Source organism: Bufo gargarizans, chromosome 4, assembly GCF_014858855.1.
Source record: "Bufo gargarizans isolate SCDJY-AF-19 chromosome 4, ASM1485885v1, whole genome shotgun sequence".
In the NCBI taxonomy this organism is placed as follows: Eukaryota; Metazoa; Chordata; class Amphibia; order Anura; family Bufonidae; genus Bufo; species Bufo gargarizans.
This window is the reverse complement of record NC_058083.1, coordinates 238,563,461-238,590,897: the sequence shown is the minus strand read 5'-3', so window position 1 is coordinate 238,590,897 and position 27,437 is coordinate 238,563,461. Positions and strand designations below refer to the sequence as shown.

Sequence of the window (27,437 nt, the reverse complement as noted above, 5' to 3'; positions counted from 1 at the left end):
ATATGTAAACAATAAATAAACATATTACATCTTGCCACGTCCGAAAAGTCCAAACTATTACTGCGGTGAACGCAGTAGCAAAAAAAAAAAAAAAAAACTTGCGATTCGCAATTTTTTTTTTGTCACCTTTTCCCCCCCTCAAAAAAAAGGATAGGACTGTTTGATTATGGGCCGGACGTTCCATAAAGTGCGGAATGCATTTGTTATCGTGACAACCCTACTTCTGGAGGTCATAGAGGGGGGTTTCCATGTGTGGGACATCAGTAGTAATAAGTCAGAGCAACTGGACTTTTATTATTTGTTTCTTGAAGATATTAAACTAGTCATCCAATCCAACTGCATGTATGAGAATTCTCCATCATTAAACACTGGTGACTCGTGCATCTTGTGATTGGCTAAGCAGTCATTTCCTGCGTGTCGGGATCTCCCGCAACTCCTGTTTCAATGCTTCCCGGAGTCCTGCTGGATTCTACTGGCTGATAACAGCTTGACACACAGGAAATGACAGCTCAGCCAATCACAAGCTATAACACTGACCCAACTCAACTAGTGATTGGCTGTGCAACCATATGTTGTGTGTCAAAAAGGACCAGGGGGTAGAGACCAGCCAGAAAGCGCCAGAACAGAAGTATAAGAAGATTGGTAAGGTATTATATTACTCCTATTTTTTTATGTCATTCACCCCTTAAAAAAAAATAAAAAAATCAAGATATACCTAAAATTAGCCATTTATGTGTTTATTTGGAGCTTCTGGATGGTTCCACGGGATTTCTGTGCAGTTTATACACTGTGTATGTGTATATATATATATATATATATATATATATATATATATATATTTACACAAAAAAAAGGATGAGAGCAGCACTACTCCAATGTCCATAAAGCAACGGGTGTCAGTGTATACGACCTTGACCAAGGAACCATCTATACCTGAAGAAACTCTACGGCACTCCACAAAATCCAGTGAAAAAAGTGTATCTTTATTCACGCATGTCAATGCGACATTTCAATCCTCTAAGGATCTTTCTTAAGCATGGAGTTATATATATATATATATATATATATATACAGTATATATGTTTGTGTGTGTGTTTATCTGTCAGAAGCTGAAAGGTGCAACATTTTCTGGCATTTTCAACCAGAGCTTTTCCTTGGTACTGGGTCCTAGAGTAGAAAGTTTTACAATTGAAAAATCAGAAAGCTAGCAACTTTTCATGGTATTTTCACTTTGAATATTATAGAGTACAATTCTGGATAAGGCTCACATGCTACCTGTCTTGGTACTGGTAAACCAGGCAGTGCCTTAGGTCTCCTAGGTTCAGCGGTGCTAGTATGCATGATACATTCTAGCAATTAGCTAGCATCTTGGGTAGACTAGTTACTACAGTTATGGAGATCTGAGTATTGACAGCTTTCTACACTGGTGGATCATCCTTACTAAGCCAGGTACTGAGACTGGATTAAGTTATCCAGAATCCCATGTGACCAGGAATAAACATCGACTGAACACTTGATAATGCTGATTTACTGATTGCCTGTTTATATTTCACAAATCCCCACAGTCATTATTTCTTCCCCTGTGACCCGTCCCTCTATAATGTGGCACCTACTTTATGTATTTAAAGTGCCTTGTGTTTACTTCAACCTCCTCTCAATCTCAAACAAATTATTGTTGGACTGTATCTTAAATGAAGACAAATTTTCCTTACTTTTCATTTTTTTGTTGCACATATCGTCCTGAATCCTGGCGTGACCTGTGAACCTCCTGGAGATGTTACCTGTGCCATCTGTGCCATTCCTCAAAGTTAGATGTATTCACACTAAAACAGTTGTTGTGACTTCTCACAACCAGAGGTGAGAACTCTTCTCCTTACCACGTGCTGTGTTGTCTACGTTTTTTGCCCTGTGTTTTTTGTTTTGTTGGTAACAAAAAAATACACATTTTCCCAAATGATGAAACGTTGGTGAAAGTTGGTGAAATCAGCTTGGAGATGTTCTATTCTCTCACTTCTGCTGGAACTTCCACCATTTGTTTGAAATCAAAAAGAAAGTGGTGAGATGAGTTGGGTAAATTGGTGTTAAGAAGGCCTACTGGTGTGCATTCCATCACATCCAAGAAAAGATCAACTAGTCCCAAAATCCCAGGTGCATGACCTCAGAAGCAGGCATAGGCCAGAACATTGTGGACCAGGCCTGAAGATATTATTTTGGAAGTCAAGTTGTTCAGATCATGTATGTGTACAAACATTCTTGTAAAACGTAGATAAGATCTAACAAGGCAAAGTTAAAGTTTTACATCTACTATTTACTCTCACAGCTATGGGCTCCACTCATTGGTCCAATGGGTATAAGGAAGGAAGGCAGGAAGGAATCAACGAAAAAAGACAGATAGACAGACAGACATATGATAAATATTACAATATACACTGATGTCATAGGCCAGATACGTACCTCCATAGTGCGGCGTAAACAACTGCAAGGGTGATCAAGGCCAAGCAAGAAAGACCACAGCCGATTATCAGGGTGACGGAGGGAGTTCCTGAATATTCCATGATCTGTAGATAGTAAATACACGTATTAATATTTCGCTATATAGCTGTCCTGCTCATAAACCCCCTACAATTATGACAGACGCAAAATCTATCAGGCCACCATTACAGCAATAAAAACTTTGGGTAAAATAAGTGCAAGTCTTTGGTGTGGATAAACTTTTTGATATGGTGACCAGGTGTTGTCACTTTACTGTAAACTTTGTAGACTCCCAGACCAAATACTACCAAACCAACATGGTCTTATTGACATCTTCTGATGGACCTGGTGGCACACCGCTCATCTGCATTTCAGGTTAAAATTCTCAAATCAAAAAGATCTCCATTTTGCTTGCTTGGTGTCCCTTATTTCTAGATAGCTGACACCTCCTGTAGAGAAGGTCAGGAAATGGCTCTGAAATGGTCAATAAAGATCTGCAATCTATTAAGCCATCTCCATCCCAATGGCCACTATACTGTCTGCTCTTCCTATCCTCGTCCACTATTGCTGTGTGCAAGGAAAACCAGCCTGGCTATTGACCTGCATGTCTTGTTCCCTTAAGAAATGAAGCCATCCACTACAGTATACAGCGGTGGTCATGTCTTCTCCTAGAAATGACACAATTCTCAGCTGGGGATGAAAAGAGCTAGATGGTTCTCTGCAGGAGAGCATCCTACACACAGGCTCCAGACATGCATCCTCACCCCCAGCTCTCCCCTTTGTTACTTACTATTTCTCTAGGTTGCTGAGCCAAAATGGCGAAGGTAGAGAGACGATCACATAAGCATTTTGTATGGGATGCATCGGTGAGCACGGTTTTACATCCCTGGGTGGACCAGGTTCCCAAAGACTCGTTCCTGTAAAGGGAGAGAAGAGGAGAGTATTATGGCTGGTGGCAGAATCCTTGGCGGTGGAGGCAGCCGGCGCTTAATGGGGGGAGTGCGGCGTTTACTTCCAGCGCTGGGCACTTCATGGTCCAGGCTGCGAGCAGGGAGCTGATCGCCGCGCTGGCCAGCCCTTCAGCAGCAGCCGCCGCACTACGACTCCTCTCATCTCACGGAGCGCCTCCGCTCTTCCTTATCCTGCCTCCCCGCTAGATTCTCCTCATTTCCTTCAGAAATCCTCCGGCATTAATTAACCAGCGTCTGGATGTGAGAGGTGCTGGAGGAGCGGAGGAGGGGTGGATTTCACCCTGGAAACGGGCAGCGTCGGATTGCTCCACACTGCCTTGCCTGCGCCTTACCTCTGAGGGGAGGGGGCTGAGAGGAAGGGGACGAAGGATTTCGGATGCAGAGGAAAATGGAGGGGGAGATGGAAAAAAATAAAAAGATGCGAGGGCTTGAGTGAAGGGAAGCTAGTCTCACGGCAAAGGGTTAAGGGCTATTCTGCTCTGCTTAATGTCTCTGGACCAGGGCACCACTTGTGGTCAATCAGTACATTAGTGCCATGCAGACTGCACCATGAGCTGTCTGTGTGCCACCAGCAGGCTTTATACCAGCCTCATGCCTTGTAGGTTCCACTGCATGTGTCTTTCTAAAATGCAGAAGAGGATGCCTTCACACCTCCTCTTCTTCCTCCCACCATCTGCATTTCTGTTTGCTGCTGATATATCAAAGCATTGCAGTGGAGAGGATGCTGTGCCCCCTGGCGGCGGAGGGGTTAACACCTTGCAGTACTGTCTCTCTAACAAGCCTAGCACTCAGCAGATCTGCTCCAGGGGATCGATAAGAGATCAGCAAGGAGTTATTCAAGAGGGAAAACCACTGCCACTGGTGTCGGCATGTGTACAGACTGGTATAGGAAGTAGATTGTCCAGTCTGTGAGGTGCTTCAGCGGAGTGGATACCATCCCGTTAGGGCTCGTTCACGAGAACCTATTTTGTGTTCCGTATACGGGCCGTTTTTTCTGCGTTCCGTATACGGAACCATTCATTTCCATGGGTCCCCAAAAGATTCGGACAGCACACAGAGTGCTCTCCGTTGCTCCGTTCCGTGGTCCCGCAAAAATGATGGGTCCTGTCCTATTCTTGTCCATTTTGCGGACAAGAATAGGCATTTTGATAATGGGCCTCCTGTTCCGTTGCACGAGGTGCGTAAGGCACACGGGCGGCATCCGTTTTTTTTGCGGGATGGTCGTGTGAACGAGCCCTTAAATAGTAGTAAGAGAAAAACCACCGCACATTCAAGGTCATCATGCAAATAACAATTATTTTATTCTGACATGTCCTCCAATGGGTACATAAGTAATAACGGAGAGATGCCATTATTGTGACTTCAAGTCTTGATGACGTTTCAGTCGCTCCGGACCTTGGTCACATAAGTCACAAAGGTAGAGTGCAGGCAGAAAGGAGGACCCCTGTGGGACAGCGGGAACACGCTGCGGGGGGAGGCTGTGGACCTTCTTTCTGCCTACACTCTACCTTTATGACTTAGGTGACCGAGGTCCGGAGCGACCGAAACTTCATCAAGACTTGGAGTCCCAATATTGGCATCTCTCCGTTATTACTTATGTAGCCATTGGAGGGCACGTCAGAATAAAAGAATTGTTATTTGCATGATGACCTTGAATGTGCGGTGGTTTTTCGCTTACAGACTGGTATATGGTCAGTATATTAGGTGATGTGCAGGCTTATTGAAAGACTATTTTTATTTTACATTGAAAATTAAAATATTTTTAGAAATAGTTCCTTTTGGGTTCATATGTAGCAAAGTTAACAGTCATAACATGTGACTTAACTATGCCACATCTGTACATTTGACAGGCTTATGTTAGGCTGCCATCATGCTCCGATGGCTGAGGTTACGCATGATCCAGCGCCCCCCCTAGGAGCCCAATGACAGGCTGTTTGCCATGGTCGGCATTGTACTAGTGACTACAGTTCTGGGCGCAGTCTCCGCTACTTTATGGAATGCAATGTTCACAATAGGCAGAGCTAAGTGGTTGACTCATACCATTGAGAATAAGGAGGATAGTCTGGGCTCAGATTATTTTTTTCTGACATCTATGTAGTTAATAGAGGTAAGACAAATGAATTCTAATAGAGGTAAGATAAATAAATTCTGCAAATAGTCTTTATTAAAATTATTCGATAAATTTGTGCTTCCGGTTCCTCCGCAGAACTATGGTCGCACAGTGCAGACAACCCCTGAATACTAACATATATTATCGAGAAGAAGGATACAACTACTGAATCAGACCGCACAGGATATCGTGTGTAGTCATAGATACACACAGGTCTGCATGCTCGCTGTATACACAAAACAGTAGGATATCAAATACGCGGCCTACATGTTAAACATCCCATACCCATTGTGAATACATACAGTATATACAACTCTCCCCCCCTCCCCTCCGGCAAGATCTGCAAAAGTAAAGCATACTGTACTTACCAGCTCCCCACCTCTGGTCCTTGGCTCCCCACCCTCCGCTCCCTCACTCGGGTCTCCCACTGTAAATTTCTTCTTTGACACCCCTTGCATCACATGGCCAAATGTTATGATGCAAGGGGGTCAGGCTGCAGTGATGTTGAAGCAGCTGTTTACAGTGGGGGACCCAAGCGAGGCAGCCGAGGCTGGGGAGCAAAGGAGCCGGGATCCAGAGGTGGGGAGATGGTAAGTTTCGCAGGTCTGGTGGGTGGGGGTGCGAAATAAACCCCAAAAAGGTAGCCAACACCATTAAGCATGGCATGTCCTCCATATAGTTCATTGACCTTGCTTGTGCATGGCTATCTCCACTGTCGTCGATAGAAGCATGGGAGTAGCTACAGGAGAAGCGACTTGTTTGAGGCCCAAACTCAGAAGGGGCCCACCCAAGAGGGGGAGTAAAAGATTTTATTGTCAGGGCAACTGTATTATACAATGACAGTATATACAGTGGCACTATAGGAAAAGGACGGAGCGGCTTCTGGGCCTGGTCTGAGAGGTTGATCTTGAATAGCCACAGGCGTGGGGGTTGCAAGGGAGGAGGAGGTTGCAAAGAAATTGCTTGGGGGGGCCTGTTCAAAAGTGTGCTGTGGGGCCCAGTCATATCTAGTTCCGCCATTGGATAGAAGTTATAGAAACCTACCTAGCCATTGAACAGCTAACTGTAGTGTGTCCCGATTGCTTCATTTGGGGGTACCCCTTTAAGGCATTCTAACAGTACACCAGTTTGTGCATTACTATACAGAGAAACTGAACTTGTGCAGTTCTGGTTTGTGCAGTTTTGTAATGTTAAGTTATATTTGCAGGTAAAAAACTGGTAAAAAACTGCTTTTAGAGTGGAAAAAGTTCTGTTAGAAAAGGATGGGATACTCCAGCCCCATCCGGATGTGTGCTCAGTCATGTGGGTGTACGCAGAGCACTGATGGCATAGGTTAAAGAATGTTTTCCGGAAATGTAAAAAATGTAGCACTGTGGACATGTTCTTGATGATTAAAGTAAGAGTGTGCGATCTCCGGGGAATCTTTATCCCATAGCTCTCCAATACCAGCAATGGTCAAATGTGAAAGAGAAAATGTGGGAAAAGTATCCGTAAATAGGAAAGATAGAAATAGAAATAATACCGTATGTCAAGTCTAAGCCAGAAATGATGCACCACTCACTGCAGTAAGCAAGAAAAGGACTAGAGCATCCCATATGAGAAAATGCTATACAGTCAGATTCTAATAGAAATCTACAGAACTGGTTACAAAACAGCCCCAGGAGCCCCTCAGATTAAAAAAAAAAGGTTACCATAGCTCAGTTTTCCAGGGTAAGAAGGAAATTTGCAAAGCCTGTGGAGTGAAAGCACTCGGCAGTGTCTGTCATTTCAGCTGCTTGCAGACAGCTAGCACTCTATGGGGTAGCCCAATTTTTATTTTACCAAGAAAAGGACCAATTTGTCCTTGTTCTGGCAGCATCTGATCTCATTCATGGCATATTTAATGGGGTTATCCAATGCCACCCAAAATGCCTAGGCACCACATACAGGTTATACTTAACCTGCTCCCCGTCACCAGTGTCACTCCTGATGCCCGCACGGCCGCCGCTGCATCTCCCCGTCGCGCAGATCAAAACATCGGACTACGTGGGGTGTTAGCCAGTAGCAGGCTGCAACAGGAACTAGCCTCCCTAGGATTGCGTGTGAGGCTAAGGAGGCTTGTTGCCGTTGCGGCCTGCCATTGGCTGCCCTTCCCCGTCACCAGATATTTCGATCCGTGCGACAGGGAGATGCAGCGGCGGCCGTGCGGGCATCAGGAGTGACGCGGGTGCTGGGGAGCAGGTTAAGTATAACCTGTATGAGGTGAGAATTTTGAGGGGCATTATGGTGGTAGCCAACTGAAAATTAAATCTCTTTTAGTTTGCTCTTACATTGAAACTGATCTAAGTGGTTCATTTGTTTGGCACTTGAAAATGATGGCAGCCACGTCTTAGGATAGAATCCATACCCCTAAAGGGAACTTGACAAGTGCTTAACACATGCAATACAAGTTCTCTCTGATCTTTCATATCATAGAAATGACACAACACACCTCTTGTTTATGTACTGTATCTGTGTACGCGCTACGTCCACTACAACATAAAGTGCAAGTGAATCTTACACTCACCTTCAAGTAGTAGAAATAAATACAGAAGGTAAACTTAATCCAACAAGGTGGAAGCTGGTGAAGGCACCAAAAAGCGTAATGCCATGGCACAATGGACTCTCTGTGAGATTGAAAAAGCATCCGATATTTCACAGTGGCCTTTGGTTTTGCTTTTTGCTTACTCCAACAGATTTCACTTGGCTTCATACAGTTTAGGTGTTTTCTGTGTACAACACGGACACACAGAAGAAAGTGTTGCCATTCACAGTCCCTGCAGAGAACCTTAGGGTATGCACTATTCTGCTCCAAATCTGACTTGAAGACTATTGGAAACAATTCTCTCCAGTGGTCATCAGTGTCCTACGTGAACGCACACATCTACTACTAGACTATCCACTATTTTACCACCAATAGGCTCTAACATGTGCCTGCGCCTTAATGTCTATTGTAGTGGATGTATTGTATATAAAGATTTTGTATATATTTTGCATCACAGGATTTATATCTATTGAAGTACTGACTGCCAGAGATGGCTTTGCGGTTCGCCCGGCGGTCGTTTCGCGGCGAACTTTGCTCGTTCACGGTTCGCCGAACATATGGCAATGTCCGCCTGGCGCCATATTCTTTTAAATAGTGAAGAACTTTGACCCATAACACATCCATCAGGTGGTACAGGACAGCCAATTGAGATGTTTCAGCACATGGACATACCCTAACTTATGAATAAACCTGATCTGGCCGCCATTTTACATTCAGTCTTTTGCCAGTGTAGGGAGAGGTTGCTGTGTGGAGCAGGGACAGACTGTTAGGGACACCAAACGCTAGCTAATAGGGCCACAAAAGTCCTTTTAAGGACTGGTATAGGTGTGCTATCGATAGGTGTGACATACTGAGGGGTGTATTATACTTATAATGTACTTTCTAACATAGAGAGTATATTATAGTGCATTTGTATTGTGCAGCAGTTGTGTATGGTTCTGCTGCGATACTGCAGCTATATAGAGGGACAATCGTTATTGGAACAAATCATTTCTACTGGTGTGATATACCAGTTGCCCCCCAAAAAAACTGATTGAAGCAGGGGTGTTATATACCAATAATATACTTTCTGTATAGTGCATTTGTGTAGTGCAGCATTTGTGTTATCGAATTTCAATTATCATTAGTTTTTTTTTCAAGAGGAGGGATTTTGTTAGCCATGTTCTTTTAAACATATGTATTTGACTTGTATTTGTACTGGCCTGCAGTAAAATTGATATCCATTGACTGTGTAATGTACCTCGAGCCACATAATCAGAATTTCTTTTATGTCAGGTGAATGCCTCATTTTTAAGGCCTGTACTCTCGTGGTCTAAAATAAAAAAATTCTAGGCTCCGACAGGGCACATTTCAGAGAATTTCCCTTTAAGACGCATAAAAATGTCCCCTGATTAAGATACATATTTTATGTTGGAATTTTTGTCATTGATCCTCCTCTAGTATGTCACTGTCCATGTTGTGGGACTATTTGTGCCCGTCTACTAAGTATTTGGTGGCTGCAAATATAAACTGAAGGTTTTTCAGGTTCGCCTGCCATTAAAGTGAATGGGGCCTGCCGTGAACTTGCGGTTCGCGAACATTTGATTGTGATCGTGTTCGCGAACCGTCCCGGACGATGTTTGTCCATCACTACTGACTGCTTCACATTTAGTAGACTGAGTTTTGAATTGCGTGGGAGGAAGACCTTAAATGGGTTTTATAGGTTTTAAATATTGATGACTTATGTTTAGAGTAGGTCATCAATATCTGATAAGTGCGGTTCCAGCTCCTTGGTGATCAGCAGTTTAAAAAGGTCTATTTAAGTGAATTGGATTGAGCTGCAATACCAAGCACACCCGCAATGCAATCTATGGCGCTGAGTTTTGGTGTAATATAGAAAGGCTACAAACAGCTGATCAGTGGGGGTGTGAGGAGTAGTCTCTACCATTCAAATATTGATGACCTATCTTAAGTGTAGGTCATCAAAGTTTTATTCCTGGAAAACCCTTTTAAACACTTCCATACAGGGCCATTTACCCCCCTTCTGACCAGGCCTAATTTTCTAAATCTGACATTTGTCACTTTATGTGGTAATAACTTCTATTGTCATTCAGCAGGACCTGCACTGACATCACCGCGCTCACCAAGTGGTAAGCGCGATTACATCATCAAAGGTCCTTTTGCAGGTCCTGAAAGAGGAAGAAAGAAGACGATGCAGGCTGCGCGATCAAGTGGGTAAGGTGGGTAAGGTGAGTTAGTTTAGTAAGCATTCTGTATTAAGAATGCTATTATTTTCTCTAATAACCATGTTATAAGGGAAAATAATAAAATCTACAGAACACCGATCCCAAACCCGAACTTCAGAGAAGAAGTCTGGGTTCGGGTCTGGGTACCACATTCAGTTTTTTATCACACGCGTGTAAAACGCATTGCACCCGTGCAATAAAAACTGAACAACGCAATCGCAGTCAAAACTGACTGAAATTGCGTGGGCACTCGTGTGGGTTTCCTGCAATGCACACGCGACGCATCCGGAGCAAATCCGGAACGCCCATGTGAAAGAGGCAGTACACCCCCCAGAAAGGCTGTACAGTAGTATACTGAGTGCAGGGCTGGTCGTGGTCTATGGAAGACCCGACAGCTCCTGCATTCCCCCGGCCCCGACGGTCACATGACCACCGGGCCAAGACAGGAAGCGGCATAGCGCTTCCTGATCTGTATACACAGTGCTCGTTGAGCGCTGTGTATACAGCGATCTAGAAGGCAGGTACACTGTCACTGCCTTCTCCCTGGGTGCCCTGCAGTGAGCCCCCTGCTCGGCAGCTGCACGATTAGCAAGCAGCTGCGATCTCTGAATGGACGTTCCAGAACGTCCATTCAGAGATAAACCGACCGCCCAAGGACGTTTATAGTCAATGGGTGGTTGGGAAGTGGTTACATTTATTTATTTTTTTAACATAGGCTGCAGTCAGTGGCATAGCCATAGGGGGTCACAGAGGTCTCAGTTGTGACCAGGCCTCTAAGCCAGGGTAGCTCACAGGGCCCTCTTGCCACTGGTTCGCTGCCAATTACGGTATTTTTCACTTTATAAGACGCAGTACATCTTATAACCGGAATACTAGTGAGCACTCCAATTATGGAAGTGCTTACTAGTCTACAGGAGGCGAGGGGAGTGAAGCCCAGCAAGCAAGGTAGTCACCCCTCCTCTCTGGTCTTCTCCAGGCCACGCTGCACTATCCTGACTGCATACAGTGTCAGGATGTAGTGTGTGCACTATGACCTGACACTGCAGGCAGTCAGGTGACATTGCAGCGCGGGCCCAGAGAAGATTAGCAAGTGAAGAATGCAGGGGAGACAGCCGGACCTGGAAAGGAGCGACATAGCAGGGGAGGTAAGTTAATTTATTTATTTTAAGGTCTGGTCTAAGATCTGATATGAGGGGCGCTGACATGGAGTCCTGATCTGATGTCTAATGCGAGGGTCCGACATGGAGGTCTAAAGAGAGTCTGATCTGAGGTCTGATGTGGGGGATCTGATATGGAGGTCTAATGGGGGATCTGATCTGAGGTCTGATATTTGGGGAGAGTCTGACATGGAGGTCTAATGAGGGTCTGATCTGAGCTCTGAAACTGGGGTCTGATCTGATGTCTGATAAGGGTCTGACATGGAGGTCTAAAGGGGGTCTGAGCTGAGATCTGATATGGGGGTCTGATTTGAGGATCTGATATGGGGGTCTGATTTGAGGATCTGATATGGAGGACTGATCTAAGGTGTGATATTGAGGTCTAATCTTAGGATTTGATTTGGGGGTCTGATCTAAAAGGTCAGGGGTTATTTTTTGTACTGTGCACAATATAAGAGGGTATTTTTGTACTGGTGCATATTATAACAGGTATTTTTTATATTGGCGCACATTATAAGAATTTTATGTGTACTGGCACACATAAGGCCTCATGCACACGACCGTATGTATTTTGCTGTCCGCAAAAATTGGATCCGCGAAAAATACAGATGACGTCCGTGTGCATTTCGTATTTTGCGGAACGGAACAGCTGGCCCCTGATAGAACTGTACTATCCTTGTCCGTAATGCAGACACTAATAGGACATGTTCTATTTTTTGGCGGAATGGAAATACGGACATACAGAAACGGAATGCACACAGAGTAACTTACGTTTTTTTGCAGACCCATTAAAATTAATGGTTCCGTGTACGGTCCGCAAAAAAAATGGAACGGAAACGGAAAGAATATACGTTCGTGTGCATGAGGCCTAAGGGAATATTTTTCTACTGGCACACATTATAAGAAGAAGTATTAGTACTGTGGGGGCTATGAAGAACATGATTACTAGTATGGGCACGATGGGGGCATTATTACTATTAGGGGCACTGTTAATTCTATGCAATCTGGGAGATAATGATTTCTATTGGTGGGGAGCACTATTATTGTGGGGGGAACCTTGGCACAGTATCAGCTTACCATAATTATTTATTTGGCAACATTATGTTTACACTATTATATACAGCCTATTTGTTGGGTGTAGTTACTTTTAGGGCACTGTGTGCCAATAATTATTGAAGGGGACAGCATCTGTGTGGTACTAGCATTTTTAGGGGAAATGTTTCTGCAGTATAGTATTGGGGAGCAAAACGGGCACAGTATTGGGGGTGGCAGGATGGGGGTGTTAAGGAGGTATGAGGATGATGGAAATGCAGGAAACTAATATGTCTGTTAAGCTCTGCTGAGATAAGAGAAAACTCAAAGAAATCATCATGTAGTCTGGTCGGAAAGGAGAAGATGAGGAAAGAGAATATATACAAAAGAAGAGACATCGCTGGATGTAAGAGGTTTGTGGCGCTGTATTACCCTGTATCTTTTGTAGTGCTTTATTTAATGTTTTCCAAGTATGTCTTAAATGTAGGACAGGAGGGAAGGGGTTAGATTGAGAATTTGGCATGGAGGGTTACCATTTCAATTTTTGCCTCAAGCAGCAGAAAGGCTTGTTGCACCCCTACCCCTTGCCACAAAGCAATGAGGGAAAGGGGCCCAAGCTAGACTCTTGCACCTGGGCCATGAGCCTTTAGGTAAGCCCCTGGCTGCAGTTTGTGAGTATTCACAAGATAAGTGAATCCTTGAACTTACATTTACCCTGTAAGGTACTACTTTAGCTTTTCTTCAGTGTGTATTTCCTATAAACGTGGCATCTGCTCTCTATGACAGCACAATAATTTAGATTTATCCTAGCATTTCACTTTAATGGGGGATTTGATCTGAGGTCTGATATTGTACTTTATCAGTCATAAAAATGACATTTAGCCTGATCATCACATTTTTTAGTGTATTTACACCAATGCATAAATGCATCTGTCCCATTAATTTCTATGTGTGCATTAGTACCACAGAAGTAATAGAAAAAAGATAAACAATCCAGTGTGATCATCGATGTTACCTAAGACCAGTACTGGAAGTTGAAATTGAAATGTGCATTTCTGGTATAGGTGATCTGGGATTGTCAGTTATACCCCGCATCATGGTGTGGACCCACTGACAGTCGCCACATTTTTTATCCTAACCGGCACATCGCTGGAGCCATTATGCTCCTTACTGACATCATCCCCTGATGAACCTGTCTGTGTGAGACAGGGGAAACGCGTTGGGTAGAAAATATAAAAGAATCGTCTAGGGGGACTATTCAGGGAGGGAAAGTATAATAGGGACAGCCACCGATAAGTGGGGCTGTCCCTTTAGGGGCGATTCCTCCGCTTTCAGGCAGGGAATAATAGTATTAATAGGGAGAGGTCCCCCATACCCTGACCTTGAAGTACTAATATTGATCCTGAAGGACAGATGAAAGGAACATTGATTTTAAAGCATCAATATTCATACTGAAGGATAGATGAAGGTGGCTGCCTAAATAGATCTGATGACCCTACAACTACCTGGCATCACATATCGGAAGTACTGGACTCTACATATTAATCAACAAAACCGTGGTGGTAGTTTTATTTCAATAATATTACCTCTCTCTGATCTCACAATTGAAAATACCCCTAGAACTATCTATGTTGATATTTTTGATATTTTGTTTTAGTTGGATTTATCTTATATCATTGATAAATAAAAGTTATGTTTCAAGTAGGTAATATTTCAGTGATAATACGCTGCTCAATTAGCCATGTACATGTTACATATACTTTAAGTGCCAAAATGCATGGCACCTAAATAACAGTGCGTTACATTAGCCTATAACACTTCTATACAATTGTATAAAGACACCGCCATGCAGTACCAGCATCACAACCACTACTATACACTGCAAAAATAATATACTATAAACAAAATAGCAGAACTACATAGAATCTAAAAAATGCCACCATTAAGTGCTCAAATAAAAGAAACATAAAATATAGCATGTCCTATTCTTGTCCGTTTTGCGGACAAGAGTAGGCATTTCTACAATGGGCGGTTTGCGGACCGCAAAAAACTGCACGGTCGTGTGCATGACGCCTTAGCCTGTCAGTTGAAACTATGCTTTTAAATGTACTAAACTTACCATACTATGCCATTCAGTGGATAGTTTGATAGATTGCCATTCAGTGACATGCAGGACATATAGGCATGGAAGGAATGTCCCCATATTACTGATTCCAATTTCCCTTTGGTGAAACTATTGACTGGATAAATCCATGTAAGAGACATTAAGTGAATCCAAGTGGAAGACATGTTCACATAAATTCCTTGGAGGCCACATAAAAAAGAACTCCTGCAGCCTTCCCATGTAACATGCTGTTGACGAGACTTTAAAATCTCCCAAGTGACAAGTCTGATAAGAGTCAATCATTCTTGTCTTGGGCAAGAGCCTTTAAGTGACATGACCCTTAATGTGCCAAGAATTCTGTTGTACAAAACATTTCCATTAATCAGATATGAATCAGGGGAGTTTCTTGGAATCTGGCTGTGCTCATCAGTCAAAAAGAGAGAATAGTGTGCCATGTATGATGTTTGCCAAAATATTAAAATAGTCTCATTGCTCTTCGTTTTGAAGCATAGTCTGCATTAATTCATATTTGTATCACCTGTAACTAGACATTTTTCCACTATATTTAAGAGGCTGGAGGTTCACTTCATTACAACTTAACATTCAGAGGTAAAAGTTACAGGAGTTGATTGATCTAACATAGAGCTGGGGTGGAATATATAAGCTTCTGTTACACTGGCCTCAGTATCAGTTACAGCGTATATGGTTTTTTACCCTAGCTGGGCTCAGTGCAAGATTCTACCATCATGCAAGCCAAAAAAATGCTTGTTGTCCCCTGGAATCAGAGGACCAGAAGTAGTTGGCTGACAAAAAAAATAAAAAGAGGGATATGTAGTCTATAGTCTGGTTTCCCTGCAGGTGGACCTAAGACCGAGGGGAACTCTTCCAGGCTGTACAGCTGTAGCAAAAGTGTCCAGGCTTTACTGCTAAGCTAAGGGTAAGGGGACAGAGCTTAGTGATGCAATGGGGCCAGAGCTTAGTGATACAATGGTGGCCCCAAACGTTACTGTGCTTGGGCTCCAGGAATGCCAAATCTGCACCTGGCTAGGCAATTACAATGCTTAGCTCATCTTATTACTTTTCTGACCATGGCCCCTGTACTACATACCCGATACTGCTTGGTTAATGCATGGATTCCTGGCTATAAATGTATTCTTCCTTACTTTTGCTCTTGGCTCGACATGTTTTTATATTTGTGTCATGAGATAACCAGCTTTTCAAAACAACATGCTTTCGGAACAGTCTCTCACAAGATTTTTTATCCTTTATAGAGTACTGTGCAAATGTTTAGGCAGGTGTGGAAAAAAATGCAGCAAAATAAGAATGTTTTCAAAAACAGAAGTGTTAATAGTTTATTTTTTTTGCAATTAACACATCGCAAAGTGAATGAGCAAAAGAGAAATCCAAATCACATTAATATTTGGTGTGACCACCCTTTGCCATTAAAACAGCATCACTTCATCTAGATGCACTTTGTGAGGCAGTGACAGGCCTCATGGCTGCTAGGGGAGATTTATGGCAGGAGTTTCCATGTCTTCCCTGGCAATCATCAGGTCTGAGGTAGCACCAGGTGCCACGATCAGTCTGGGATAAGAGCCAAGCCGACACTGTCAGTCAGGGGAGAGTGTTTGGTGAAACAGAGTCTTGTGGAGGCTCTGTACAAGTGGTCTCAACTGGGTTGGCTGAGGGGGCCACGTGTCACTGCCTGCCCTGTGAGAGATCTGAAAAGATCGGATAGACTTGCAGCACGTGAATCTATCTGACAGGTCTTTCTGTGTTTCCTTTCTGTTTGTTGTTGTGGGCAGGATCCCACCTCTCCACAGGTTCTGCTCGTTGGCTGTTTAAGAGGCTCTATTTAAGTCTGCCTCTTACTGCTGACTTTGTGGTTGATATGTGAATCCTGGTTGTTTGTGAATCCTCTACTTCCCTCTCATCTCAAGCTAAGTCCTCCTGTTTTTTCCTTTGTGCGTGTGTTGCTGCTAGGTCTCAGGGAGATGCTGGTCCCTTCACGGTGGAAGGTACTGGCTGTCTCATTCTCCTCTCCCTAAGTTAGGGTTTGCTTCAGTGTCAGGAGGGCTTAGGTTTCAGCGTATGAGTTCGTTCACCATCAGGACTTGCTCATACTGTCAGCAGTCAGGGAGAGGCTCAGTGATTGTTAGGAGGTTACCATTTCCCTCCTCCCTAGTCTGTTTACTTGTTGTTACTCATAGCCCCACTTGCCGTGACACCACGGGGCTAGGTGCTAGCCCGAACTTTGGTTGACGCCGTGATGCCTGGGACTAAGGGTCATGAGGCCGGAGTCGGGAGAACTACTGGGCCACAGCCAGGAGGCTGCGGGACTATATGGCTGGAGAAAGCTGCACTTATGTTCCTTGTGTGAATAGCGCTCTGTATAGGTGAACCAGGGCTTATGTTTTTGTAGTAGTTAGTGCCTAGACGGGCAGGTCTTTATTTTGTATGAAATCCGGCTGTTGGTGGAGATAATTGTGAGAATGACCCCCAAAAGAGAACTAATTCCTCACAACTTGCACAAAGTTTTTGCACGTACTAAGCAATGAGGTTGTTTCAAACATCTTTGAAAATTAACCAAAGATATACTGTGCATGTAGGTTTGCCCAAATGCTTCTGTCTCTTCAAGTAATCCAAAATAGACTTGATTATGTTAGAATTAGGGCTCTGTGGGGGGGCATATCATCACTTCCAGGACTCCTTGTACTTCTTTACTTTGAAAATATCGTTGGTTGTACGTTTTGGGTTGTTTTCAGATGCCTCCCTGATGGTACTGCATGATTGATAAGTACATCCCTGTATTTCTTAGCATTGGCGACACCATTTATTCGGACTAAATGCCCAACTACATTTGCTGAAAACCTAATGCGGCAGATTAAATACACATCATGCTTACTTCCTTTCAAAATTGGAAGATGTCCAGCAGTGCCATCAGCTCCAAACCTGCAGAAACTAGTGGGATCCAGGTACACCCATCTACTGTTAGGAGAAGTTTTGCCATAAGTGTTCTTAATGGAAGAACCTTTCGGAAAAAGCCATACCTTTGAGGGGAAACAAGGCCAAGCTACTCAACTATGCACAAAAAACATAAGGAGTGCAGAAAACAGTTACTCTGGACTTATCTGTTAGAATTTGAAATATTTGGCTGTAAGACAGTTTGTTCATTAAAGGGCTGGAAAGTGGTACAATAACGAGTGTTTGCAGGCAACAATGAAGCATGGAGGAGGTTACAAGTCCTTGTAAGTTTTGGGCTACGTTTCAGCAAATGGAGATTTGCGATTGGTCAGGGTTAATGGTATCCTCAATGCTGATAAATACAGGCAGATCCATCATGCAGTACCATCAGGGAGGTGCCTTATTGGCTCCAAATTTATTCTGTAGAAGGAAAATGACCCGCACACATAGTCAATGTTATTTAGAAATATCTTCAGTGTGAAAAAGAGCAAGGTGTCCTGGAAGGGATGATATAACCCCCACAGAGCCTTGGATTACATGTAGAGACAGAAGGAGTTGAGCAAGCCTACATCCACAGAAAATCTGTAGTTACTTCTCCAAGATGTTTGGAACAACCTCCCTGCCAAGATCTTTAAAAAACTGTGAAGAATTAATACTATTTTGAGGGCAAAGGGCGGTCACACCACATATTTATTTGATTTAGATTTCTCTTTTGTTTTGCATTTTGTTCATTGCTAAAAAATAAACTATTAACCATGTTAAAGCACTTTTACTTTGCTTGTTACTTTTTTCTCCACCTGTCTAAAGCCTTTACACTGTACTATACTGTAGTACTATCAATAGAAAACACATCCAGTCTAATACGATCAGAATGAACCCCCATACTAATTAGAGGCACCCGAGTTCTGGGAACATCCAAGTATACTAGCTAAAATCATTGAAAAGGAGGGGGTTTTATAGGTGACATTGTACTGTTCAGTTGGTTCTTGGAGTATGATAGGAATGAGGCCACTACAGGTTCAGGGTGTAATAATGTAGTGCTGGCATAGCAATGTGAGGAGCGATTGCATTCATAAGCTGGGGGATAGCTCTGCCCACGACTTCCCTCCTGCCTGGTATTGACACTTTTCTCCGTAGGCACAATAATAGGGAAATAGCTATCAATCATCAACAGGAGGGTGGAAGTGGGCAACACTCTCTCCATGTCTCAAGAAAATGAAGACTCCTTCCTCACAGTGCAATGTCAGTGCAGATAGTAACTGGCAAATTTCATCACAAAGGTGATTGTCAGGAGGGAAGCGTTCCTTCCCAGCAATGGCCTGCTCATCAGCAAAGGAGACCACTGCTATTACATGTAGCGATCTTCTCCACTGTATGGGGAGGAGCGATCGCTTATGTCATCGCTCGTCCCCATACTGAATTATTGTTTACCGGCAGCAGAATGCTGATTAGACACTACGGTCTGCCATTGGCAAACAATTATTTTTAAACCTGGGATTGCCAGATGAACGAGCGTTTGTTCATTCATCAGGTAATCGGCGGCAGTATTACACTGCCAGATCATCACTTATGAGCGTTCATACAAATATTTGTTAGCAATGGTCTGGCAGATTATCTTCCATTGTCAGACACCCTTTAGCTTCTGGCACCGCAGCAGCCCAAAACAGCTGATCATAGGGGTGCCTGGTTGAAATCTCACTCATCAGATATTGATGACCTATTTAGAGAATAGGTCATCAATATCTGTAGCCCAGAGAAACGAACGATTTCAAGAAAAATGATGCCCTAAAACAAAAGTCCAGTTTCTCTGTAAGTACTCAAACCCTTTTGGCAATGATGGGAGAAATGCTTACATCCCTTCCAAAAGTGATAGGATTTTTTCTTTCAGGATGTAAGGAAAATAAAAAACAGCCACATAAGCAAAACGTCTGATAAGGCAATGTGATGCTGTGAATATGAGCAATAATACGAGAGTACTGCAGTGGGAACTGTTTAGTGACAAGGTAGAAACCATATTGTTGTACTATATCACCAGCAATGATGTGTTATCATGTTTGCAAAGACACATGAAAAAAAAAAATCATTATATTTCCACCAGCATTTCATCTCTTTTACCAGGCGTGTAACTGTACAGCCCCACCGAGGATATGATGGACATCAATTGCATACTTAATTAGCTAGGCATTGTTCTTATACTGACATGAAATATGTAAGGTCTTTAACAACTGAATTGGCTTTGCTTACATGTAAGAGAGAACACGCCACCAATGCAATCAACTAAATTGGTATTGCAGAAATAAGCTACAGTGACTCACATTGATTTCATCTAAAACAGCCAGCTAATTAATGGCTCTGCTTAAGCAGTAACATGATACCTTCTCCAGGACATGGAGTAGAACAGTAATTACTGACAACCTTTCATCCATACTGCCCACGTAACAATACATACAGTACATTAACAATACACTGGGAAGTCAGCATTACTCGTCATACAATTAGTTACAGTAAAGAAGCGGTGCAGATGGCAGAAGTATTGGTTACGTAAAGCAACTTATTAGTGTTCACACAATAATAATACATTTTACTGGACTATGCATTGTGCATGGCCAAGATGTCACATAAATAGCACATGGTGAGATTAGCTAGGGTTTACTGTAGGAGTTAATAAGAAATAAACATTTTCCATATGTCCCATATATGGTTTCAAATTGTGCAATGTTCAAGCAAATTATTTTCAAATTTGTACTGGGACTTCATATGTCCTTCCACCCCCCCTCCTTTATCCTCCTCCTTTAACCCCCTCCAACTATTCATGTTCTTGTGGTGTTTCGCCCATTGTATTAGTTTCAGCTTAGAAGTCATTGATTATTTTGTTTTCGCTTTTCCTCCTCATCTAACAAGAGCCATGACTTTTTTTTTTTACTTTACATTCACACAGCTATGTGAGGGTTTGATTTTTTGAACCACATATTGTATTTTTTAATGGCACTGTTTAATTTACCGTATCTTGTACTGGAAACAGGAAATATATTTACCATGGTAACATTTTGGGTACATGTAACTTTTTGATCACATTTTATTAAATTTTATTGTGGACAAGGTGACCAAAATACTGCTAATTGGCCATTGATATTTTTCAGCCATTTTTGAATCCTGTGAACCAATTATGTTTTTTTTTTGTTTTCTTATTTTATATGTCAATTGGTGAAAAGGGTGACTTACATTTTTCACAGTTTAGTGTTTTTTTTTCAAACTTTAATTTTTTACAGTAATTTTTAGTTTCTTTAGGGTACTTGAAAATGCAACCCTATGGTCACTTATGATATAGACTGCAGTAGAATACTATAGCAGGCTATGGGCTTTTTTCTTGACAGGCAGAGCTTAACATAAAGTTTTGTGTAGTAGTTTTGGGTAGTTCCAGGCTACTGAACCAATCCGATGCCTGTGATTTTGCAGTGGGAACTCCCTCTCGTTGTGTTTAGCCCTTCAGATGCCACAGTCATTACTGGTTAAATGACCAGGATTAGCACCATCTTCAATTCTGGTCATTGCAGTTGGTTGTCAGTTGTATGGAGTGGCCTTAGCTTGTAAGCTTGCTCCATACTGTGCACCAAAGAAGTTAAATTTTGATGTGTGTAATAGCTACATCAGATATATTTTATTGAACATTTTACTACTATGTTACAATACAGTAACATACAAAGCCACCCATTCCAACCCCTGAGAGATAGCAAACACAGTGCTAAAAAATTTCCTTCACAGATACCAAAATAATTTCCTATGCAAGGTCTGCAATTACAGACAAGTGAGAACATAGTCGATACAATTTAGCAAACTCCATCTTTTAAAACTCTCAGTGTTTCCATACTGTATTCAAGTTGATCCATTACTAATCATCCCATCAGCTCCAAAACAGAGTATTCTGTGTATATATGTATATATAGAAAAAAGGATAAGGCAGCACTCCGGTCTTCCAGTGAAAAAAAGTGGACACTTTATCCAGTGTCCACTTTTTTTCACTGGAAGACCGGAGTGCTGCCTTATCCTTTTTTCTACAAGCATCGTTCCAAGTCCTAGGCACCATTGGGATTTGCACCCAGCATCATTGGAGTGCTGCTGTATATATTTTTTGCATATATATATATGAAGAGTAGGAGCGGCACTGCTGTATACAAGTATCAGCGGAGTGCCAGCGGCTGTGAAGGCGATCCCCCTTCAAATAATTAACAGGAAAAATTCCACGGCACATCCAGGAATAACTGCTTGAGAAAGATCCCAGGAGGAGGATCGAAACGTCACTGTCTGGTCAATAAAAGTTATTCCTGATTTTACGCCTTGGATGTGCCATGGAATTTTTCCTGTTATATATATATATTTTGACGTGGTGGAGATACATAGATGACATTTTCCTCATATGGACTGGCACCATGGAGTCACTGATGGACTTTCATGTATTTTTAAACTCCATTGACCAGGAGATCCAATTTACATTAACGGCATCAGTGGACCGGGTGCAATTTTTGGATACACAGATCTATGTAGAGGAGGAACAGTTACATATGGATTTAAATATTAAACCCACCGATAAGAATACATTATTGCATTTTTCTAGTGGACATTCAAGGAGGATGGTGAATTCTTTACCGTTCAGTCAAATGCTTAGAGTGAGGAGAATAGTTGATAAGGACGAAAATATGAATCAAGTCTTAGTTAACATAGAGCAGTCATTTGTTGATAGGGGGTACCCCAAAAGTTTGGTTAAGAGACATGCCAAGAGAGCAAGACAAATACCCAGGGAAGAATTGCTAATCACGAAACAAAAGCAGGCCCGTGAAAGGTTACCATTTGTATCATCGTACAATGAGTTGAGTCCGAAGGTAGAACAGATAGTGAGGCGACATTGGGGATTGCTGAGTAGTGGTCATCCCACTATAGCAGCTTTTAAAAAAACACCAATGATGGCTTATAAAAGAGCAGGTAATATCAGGGATAAGGTAGTGCATTCCAGGCTGCCAGAAAAGGGCCAATTAAAGCAGACATTTTTGACAACAAGACGTACAGGGTCTTTCCCATGTCTGGGGTGCGTGAATTGCAAACTGATGCATAAAGGGTCGGCGTTCACGCACCCAGACACGGGAGAAACGTACAATATAAGATATTACCTTACATGTGACTCAACATGGGTGATATATGTATTGTGGTGCCCGTGCAAGATGCTATACGTGGGTGAAACCACGTGTGATATGAAAACCCAGTTAAATAACCATAGACAATCTATTAGAAATAAAAGAAAAGATTTGCCGGTGTCGAAACATTTTGAAGAAAAAAATCATAAGGAAAATGATTTGAGATTTATGATCTTGGATCATGTAAAACCATTGGAAAGAGGAGGAAATAGGTTGACTAGTCTTAAGAAAACTGAGCTCAGATGGATTTTCCGTCTGAACACTTTGAAACCAAAAGGATTAAATGTCGAATTTAGGGTAACAGGGGGGATGGTGAGTAAATTACCCTACACTGTACCCAGTCTTCTGTGTGTCTTGTATGTCCTGTTTGTAATGTAGGGTGAAACCTATGGAATGTTACATTGAAAATGTTAGAAATTGATTTTATTGTGGTTGCAGTACTTGCAAGTGAAATTAGGTACTCTTACCTATGCTGGGTGGCTAATTACAGCTAATAGCAAGCGGTAGAATCCGAATGATGTTAGGTTTAAACATTGCCCAAAAGATTGCCCTAATGTAAAATGGCCGAGGGAGTGGGTCAAGGGACGATGACCGCTGCGATGACGAGCACGTGATGCGCATGGTGCGCGCCGACGCAACAAGCCGGACATCATGACGCCTGGTCTCCGCCCACTAGTGACGTGGAGCGGTTATGTACCGCCTAGCAGAAGGGGAAAGAGGCTGACACATGCGCATTAGCAAGGAGTAGACGCGGAGAGACGGCGTGTATCGACAGAACCAAAGACGCCATCTCCTTCTACTTTATTAAGACCCAGCAAGGTATTAAATGTTAGGTAGTTTTGTAATGCACAGGCACATTTAATATATGCACTTTATTGATTCACTGAAGATGAGCACATTGGGGATATTATCATATAATATATGTGTATAACACTTGATGGACTAGCGTCCTTGTGATGTGTTGTCAATGAAGGTAGCAACAGGAAATTAAATGTAACATGTCTATATAAAGGGAGTGCACCTCTTTTTGTATTGGTTGATGAAGTAATTGGTAACAACCTGATGTATTTATACCAGCACTATTGCACTTTATGTTTTCACCTGACTTGAGAAAGGTTCTGTGAGAGAACCGAAACATTGTCGATTTTTGATATGTGTGAATAAAGACCACATTTTATTCTTCAAGGAGTGCTGCAGATTTTCTTCATTATATATATATATATATATATGCACCACAGATCAGTTCCGGTACAAGACCCACCAGCCAACTTAAACTGGAGAACAAAAGACAATAACTCGAAGGCTCGGGTGTATCAAATTACCTCCCCTATATGACTTGAAATTTTTAGATACATTCCCACTTCAAATAAACCTCTCTTTCTAATCAAAGTGTTTCATTTATTCTAGATATAAATCCCTCTAGAGCTTGCGGTTTTAGATTGAAACAAATGGGATAGAATAGTTTATTGTGCTTTTACCGTACTCTTAACACTACATAGCTGTTCCACTCCAGATCACTCAGCAAAAAGCGAACATTTTTTTTTAGGTTCTGCAGGGATATTAACAAGGAATACCTGTGTTATGAAATAAACACTCCCTTCCAGAAAGCTAGTACATTTTCATATCATTGCATCTGCAATATAATATCTAAGACAGTTGGAATCAGCCCTTACCCTATTCTATGCATGAAAGTGTTTGTATACCCTGTATATTTAAAACACCTGCGATAGACACTGGGCCTCAGTTATTGTCAGCAATGTCAGCAAAGGGACCAACTCTTGTACTTCTGCCCAGTGATCATCAACAAATGGCTCCAGATCTGTTTCCCACTTATCCTAATCCCAAATGGGAACTTCTGTAGTTGTGCCACCAACAATTGTCTGTCCACATAAGAAATTACACCAGGGGTGTTGTTAGGTTAAAACATTTGGTTTTGTCCGAGGCCCCGATTGTCCTGCCCGCTAGATACAACTGTTTTGCCATCCTCAGGATTGCAATACAATTGAATCTAATGCAGTGGAAGATCTGAAGGACCTGTGGTGACATCACAAGTCATGTGACCAGTAAAACAGGCAGTGGTCGAGAAGGACCTGTGATGATGTCACCATCATGTGACCAGTGTAGGAGAGAATGGCAGTGAAGAGGAGAAATCCTGAGGGAAGAAGCTGTGGTGATGTCTGTTACATGAGGAGAAGTGAAGTAAGTGAAGGGAGAGGCAGAACAATGATGGGAGTAGTGATTATTTAACTGGGACTGTATGTTAGGGCTGAAGGGAGGGAAGTTATTTACATGGGACTGTATGTTGATGGTGGCTGGGGGAGGGAGTGATGTTACTTACATGGGACTAAATGTTGGAGGGGGCTGGGCCAGGGCGATGTTATTTACATGGAACTGTATGTTTAAGGTGGCTGTGGGAGGGGAATGTTATTTACATACGACTGAATTAACAGGGGTCTGAGGGAGGGAGTGATGTTATTTACATGGGACTGTATGTTGAAGGTGGCTGGTGGGGGGGAATGATGTTATTTAATGGGACTTAATGTTGAGGGGTTATGTTTACATGGGATTGCATGTTGGAGGCGGCTGGGGAGTGGGAGATATTATTTACTTGGGACTGTATGTTGAAGTTGGCTGGGGAGGAGGTGATGTTATCTACATGGGACTGTATTTTGCAGGTTGCTGTAGATAGAGAAGGATGTTATTCACATGGGACTGTATATTGGAGGGGGCTGGAGAGATGTTGTGTAGTGCTGGGGGAACAATAGGGGGGTCTTATTTCTACTGGGGACTCTGTGAGGGTATTATTAATACTGGAGGGCTCTTCTTATAATGGGGGCACTCTTGGGGAGCGTTATCACTGTTGGGGGCACTGTAGGGGCAGTATTACTAATGGGGCATTTTTGGGGAGCATTATCACTGTTGGGGAACTGTAAGTATTACTAATGAGGGCATTCTAGAAGGGAATTGCTATTGGTGGGACTATTAGGAGCACTATTACTATGAGGGGCACTCATTTTCCTTCAGGACAATATTTGGGGGTATTGAGAAGCACAGGATAACACTGTGGGGACTCCAGGTTGGGGGATGATGATAGAAATCGGGGGAAGCTAAGATGTCTGTGTGTCACACTCTGCAGAGAAGTTGTGCGGACCAAATGGAGAAGATGATGACAGAGAAGATCTACATCAGAGGAGGCGTCACCTGGGATGCACTGGATGTGGCAGGTATGTGTTGCTGTATAGCAAGTACAGCAAAAATGCGATGTGTGGGGGAAGAGGGGGAAACTTAGAGAACTGGGCCATAATATTCATTGGGGTTTGAGCCCCGGATCTTTTGAGACCTTAGCAACACCCCAGAATTACACGTTTCCCTTCTCCTGCAGCTGCAGTTTTTTTCTGAGTGAGAGTAGAACCTAATGGGAGAACCCCAAGCCTGTCTGTCAGTCAGATATGTGTCTTAGTTGTAGTTTTTGGTAAAAGTAACCCTGGGGGAGGTGAAGTCCATTTTAAGTTACTCAGAGCTGTTGAAGACCCCCTCTACCTGAATCTGCTCCAGAAATATAACATTTTTTTCTCTTTTCTCACAAGAAAAAAAAAACACCAGTCGGAATTCTAGTAGCCTAGGGTTTTGCCAAAGCATGGTTAATGAAGTGTATCCAGTTTTTGGCTGTAAATCTTTCATCTTACCTGACACCTTTACAACAAGTGCCAAAGTGGGAGATATACTTTCCTGTCTGTCCCTCAATCCCAACTCCAGTGCAGCAATACAAGGTATACTATGTGCCACTAACCTACCTTAGGTTCCTAGTTCATCTCCCTTACTCTATGCCTTAAAGGGGTTGTCCGAGTTATGAAAGAAAATAATATAGCACTGAAAATCTGATATATAACTGAGTTAAGCAAGTTTTATGCAAAAAAAAATATATATTTTTCCTAATTTCCCTGGTTCTTTTCTGGCTCTTTGTTTACATGCAATAACAACATTCTCTGCCCCTCCCCCTGCTCTGCTAAGGGAGTGAATACAAGAGCTGCCCTGAGTGACATGTCTGCCTGCTGGGAGACTCTGCAGCATGTTGTATGTGTAGGACTACAAGTCCCAGCTGTATAATGACACTGCTAAGGGAGTGAATACAAGAGCTGCCCTGAGTGACATGTCTGCCTGCTGGGAGACTCTGCAGCATGTTGTATGTGTAGGACTACATGTCCCAGCTGTATAATGACACTACTAAGGGAGTGGATACAAGAGCTGCCCTGAGTGACATGTCTGCCTGCTGGGAGACTCTGCAGCATGTTGTATGTGTAGGACTACATGTCCCAGCTGTATAATGACACTGGTAAGAGAGTGAATACAAGAGCTGCCCTGAGTGCTGGGAGACTCTGCAGCATGTTGTATGTGTAGGACTACAAGTCCCAGCTGTATAATGACACTGCTAATGCACACAGGATCTTCCCCCTACCTTCTTGTACAATGTTCTCTCTAGTATTCAGCTCTCCTAGCAGAGAGTAGACCGCAGTGAAGGGGGGCGTGGTCAGCACAGTGATGTCTCGTTTACAGGCTTGTAAACGACCTTTATCAGAGCAGGGAGAGAAGCTGACATCACAGGTCATGTGACCCTCAGTGAAATCTGAGAAACCAGCCACTGGAGATAAAGTG

At 42.7% G+C, this 27,437-nt stretch overlaps 1 protein-coding gene across 2 annotated transcripts in view; it reads right to left on the bottom strand.

The window, feature by feature from the left end:
• Positions 1 to 27,437, bottom strand: part of ADGRB3 (adhesion G protein-coupled receptor B3) — a 1,058,998-nt gene that overhangs the window by 191,036 nt on the left and 840,525 nt on the right. For both annotated transcript variants that reach the window (XM_044289463.1, XM_044289464.1), the window contains exons 17-18: positions 3,263 to 3,389; positions 2,455 to 2,558 (exon numbers count right to left, since the gene is read on the bottom strand). In XM_044289463.1, the coding sequence (XP_044145398.1) occupies positions 2,455 to 2,558; positions 3,263 to 3,389 (231 nt within the window). The remainder of the gene's footprint in view (positions 1 to 2,454; positions 2,559 to 3,262; positions 3,390 to 27,437) is intronic.